The sequence below is a fragment of the Octopus bimaculoides genome, chromosome 8 (genome assembly GCF_001194135.2).
Source record: "Octopus bimaculoides isolate UCB-OBI-ISO-001 chromosome 8, ASM119413v2, whole genome shotgun sequence".
In the NCBI taxonomy this organism is placed as follows: Eukaryota; Metazoa; Mollusca; class Cephalopoda; order Octopoda; family Octopodidae; genus Octopus; species Octopus bimaculoides.
The window spans coordinates 50706823-50710105 of record NC_068988.1 but is presented as its reverse complement, the minus strand read 5'-3'; the positions used below and the strand labels follow the sequence as shown (position 1 = coordinate 50710105).

The window sequence follows — 3283 nt, the reverse complement described above, 5'->3', positions numbered from 1 at the left end:
TATATATATATATATATATGTATATATATATGCGCATACACTCACACATACACATACATACACACACACATCACATACAGGGGTTGGACACAATAATGGAGACACCTTAAAATTTCAAACATTTTTTTTTTTAATATGGGGTAGGACCGCTTTTGGCAGTAATTACACCTTGAATTCTACGAAGGTATGGACTCGTACAAAGTAACGGTTTTCTACTTCCACTTTGAAGATGAGTTATACACCCTCCACCATTAGAGTATCACGAGTCGTCCATAGATCTAAACGCTTTATGGATGAAAAACCATTGGTCATTCTATGACCTGACATGTGTGTGTGTGTGTGTGTACACACACATACACAATATGTATGTACGCATGTAAGTATTGATGGATCTATATATGTATGTCTTATTGCAGAACTATTATGGTAATGCTGACGAGAAATTGTCATTGCAAGCAACCAGTGAATGGCATTTATTGTACTTCAATGAATCTGACATGGAAACAACATTGACATTCTCTAGAGAACTTTCTGGGCCAAATATGAAAATAAACATCACAGTAAGTATTTTATTTTATACAAAATTTAGCTGAGATAAACCACTCAAATAAACACGTAATAGGAAGGATTGCAATAGATTGAGCAAGCGTTCATATACTTAATGAGGTACGTAAAATCTGTGTAGAACCGGTCTAATACCAGGAGCAAGTTTAGGATAGGCAAGCGTTTGTCGATTTTCCCAGTTAATAGCCTTCAAATTTAGGTTACAAAAATAGCAGTCGTCCAAGTGATTATAGGGCTTCGGCCATAGCATTGGTATAGCAAACCTCATAATTTTTCTTGTCTCTTTAGTCCATTGTCGCAAACATTCTGTATGTTGTTTGCAGACACTATGCGGTGCCCAATATTTATCTTGGTCTCTCAGCTTGACTCCAAAATATGCCATACTCTTTTACTCTTTTACTCTTTTACTTGTTTCAGTCATTTGACTGCGGCCATGCTGGAGCACCGCCTTTAGTCGAATCAAATCGACCCCAGGACTTATTCTTTGTAAGCCTAGTACTTATTCTATCGGTCTCTTTTTGCCGAACCGCTAAGTTACGGGGACGTAAACACACCAGCATCGGTTGTCAAGCGATGGTGAGGGGACAAACACAGACACACAAACATATATATATATATACATATATATACATATACGTCTACCAAATCCACTCAGAAGGCGTTTGTCGGCCCGAGGCTATAGTTGAAGACACTTGCCCAAGGTGCCACGCAGTGGGACTGAACCCGGAACCATGTGGTTGGTAAGCAAGCTACTTACCACACAGCCACTCCTATACACTCTTTCAACAAAATCAGTGATGTTTTCCGATTTTCAGGTAAAGTGTATTCTCCACAAACGTAACAAAACACATTTGGAGAATTAACGCAACACTTTCTTGAAGAGGACATCTTGCTCATTTTCTATTGCTTGTTTCACCACAACATCTAAAAAGTATAGGAAACGAAAAAATCTTAGAATGAGAATAAGGTAACGAACATTGCGTACAGGACGTACACACATACATAGTGACTATAGGGATGTTTAATAACTTAAAAACTGGATCTGATTGGTCAAAAAGAAGGTTATATTTGGATTCAGGAGACCGATTCTGTATAGAAATGATGTCTATTTCCTAAACACCAAAAACCTTGTAGACCAGTGTTATTTATGATGATCATGAGGTGTAGGTGGGTTAAGGGAAAGGAAGGATTGTAATGTTTTTTTTGTTTTTTTTTTCTTTTATAGCAAAATACTATGAGAGTTTTGTGGGGTTATAACAAGACAGATAATGTAAATGACAACTTCCAACCTGATGGCGTCCAAAGTCTATATCTACTTCAAGACCAATTGCCTGAGCCAGCAATGCCAAACGATACAGTTGAAATAGAATTCAGAATGAATAATGTGAGAAAATTTATAGTCCTTTTTAATGTGTTTAATTAATTAATTTTGTATTCATTTATTTATTTGTCTAATTATTTATTTATTTGTAATCCTTTTTACAATGTAAAAGCGAAATGTGAATTTGATCAATGTAACTGTAGTCAACAAAGCTGCCAGATTAAAGAATAAACTATATTATTTAACCGCTTCTTTCTTAGGTGACAAACTTCATCCGTAACGCTGCCACTATTAGGTGTTTGGATTCCTTATGTGGAGTCAATTCAGTTGCTTTCGGCCTAGGTTTCCGAAAACTTCATTTTTTTTTTTCTTCCTGCGCTGACCTCTTCTCTCTGATAAAGCCATAAAAAACAAAGCGTGATCTGCTTTTGAACCCCATCAAAATTGACTCTACATTTTAATACGTACGATTTGGAAAAGATACATCTATCATAAATCGATATCTATTTGAACTCTACCAAGGGTCGAAAAATGTTATTTTAAGAAAGATCAGATTGGAAATATTTTAAAGTTCTATATTTAAGAGATGAGGAATTATGTACATTATTTACATTTGACGGATATTTGTCCTCATCTTGTTTGTTGTTAACACAACGTTTAGGCTGGAGGGTAGATCAGCCGAAACGTTGTGTTAACAAGAAACAAGATGAGGACAAATATCCGTCAAATGTAAATGATGCAAATAATGGAAATATTTTTGTCTTACAAATCAAGACGAATCGAAAAATATAACTGAAATACTTAAAAGACAAACATATATAGCTAGCTTTTAGATTCATTTACTGTTTTTATAATAAAAATATAAACCTACATTTATTCTTCGTCCTATCAATCAATGAAGACGAGAGAATTTTGAGGGTGGAGAGGATAAAATAATATTAAAATTGTGGCTCAAATTTTGTGGTTTCTGTGTTCAAAACTGATCGCATTTAACATTTATCCATAGACAAATTATGCATACAACTTTGAATTTTCTTTTTCCTCGCATAATTTTATTGCGCCAAATGCTGAAATCTAAAATCTTACTAAAGATTTAAAGAAGTATACATGTAGAAGACCGCACGCACGTGCACACACACTCAAATGTAGATACATGCAAGCGCACACACACATACAGACACATATTTGCACACAAGGTTACGCACACTCTTGGAATAATTATAAATGTCGTACCTCATTCAAGATTTGTAACAAAATGTTAATTTGAACATGTGCCCTGGTGGTAGTGATTGTAAGGGAGATAATTACTTCTTGATAAATTGTAAATAAAGACAAGATGAGAAGTTTAAATTTTAAATTTAAGATTAACAAAGAAAATGCACTGAATGTACATTTTAT

At 34.7% G+C, this 3283-nt stretch overlaps 1 protein-coding gene across 1 annotated transcript in view; it reads left to right on the top strand.

Annotated features, from left to right (window-relative positions):
* The window catches only part of LOC106881881 (DBH-like monooxygenase protein 1), a 28307-nt gene that overhangs the window by 4989 nt on the left and 20035 nt on the right, over positions 1 to 3283 (top strand). Inside the window, exons 2-3 of the mRNA XM_014932404.2 lie at positions 417 to 560; positions 1790 to 1948. Coding sequence (XP_014787890.2) covers positions 417 to 560; positions 1790 to 1948 — 303 coding nt within the window. The remainder of the gene's footprint in view (positions 1 to 416; positions 561 to 1789; positions 1949 to 3283) is intronic.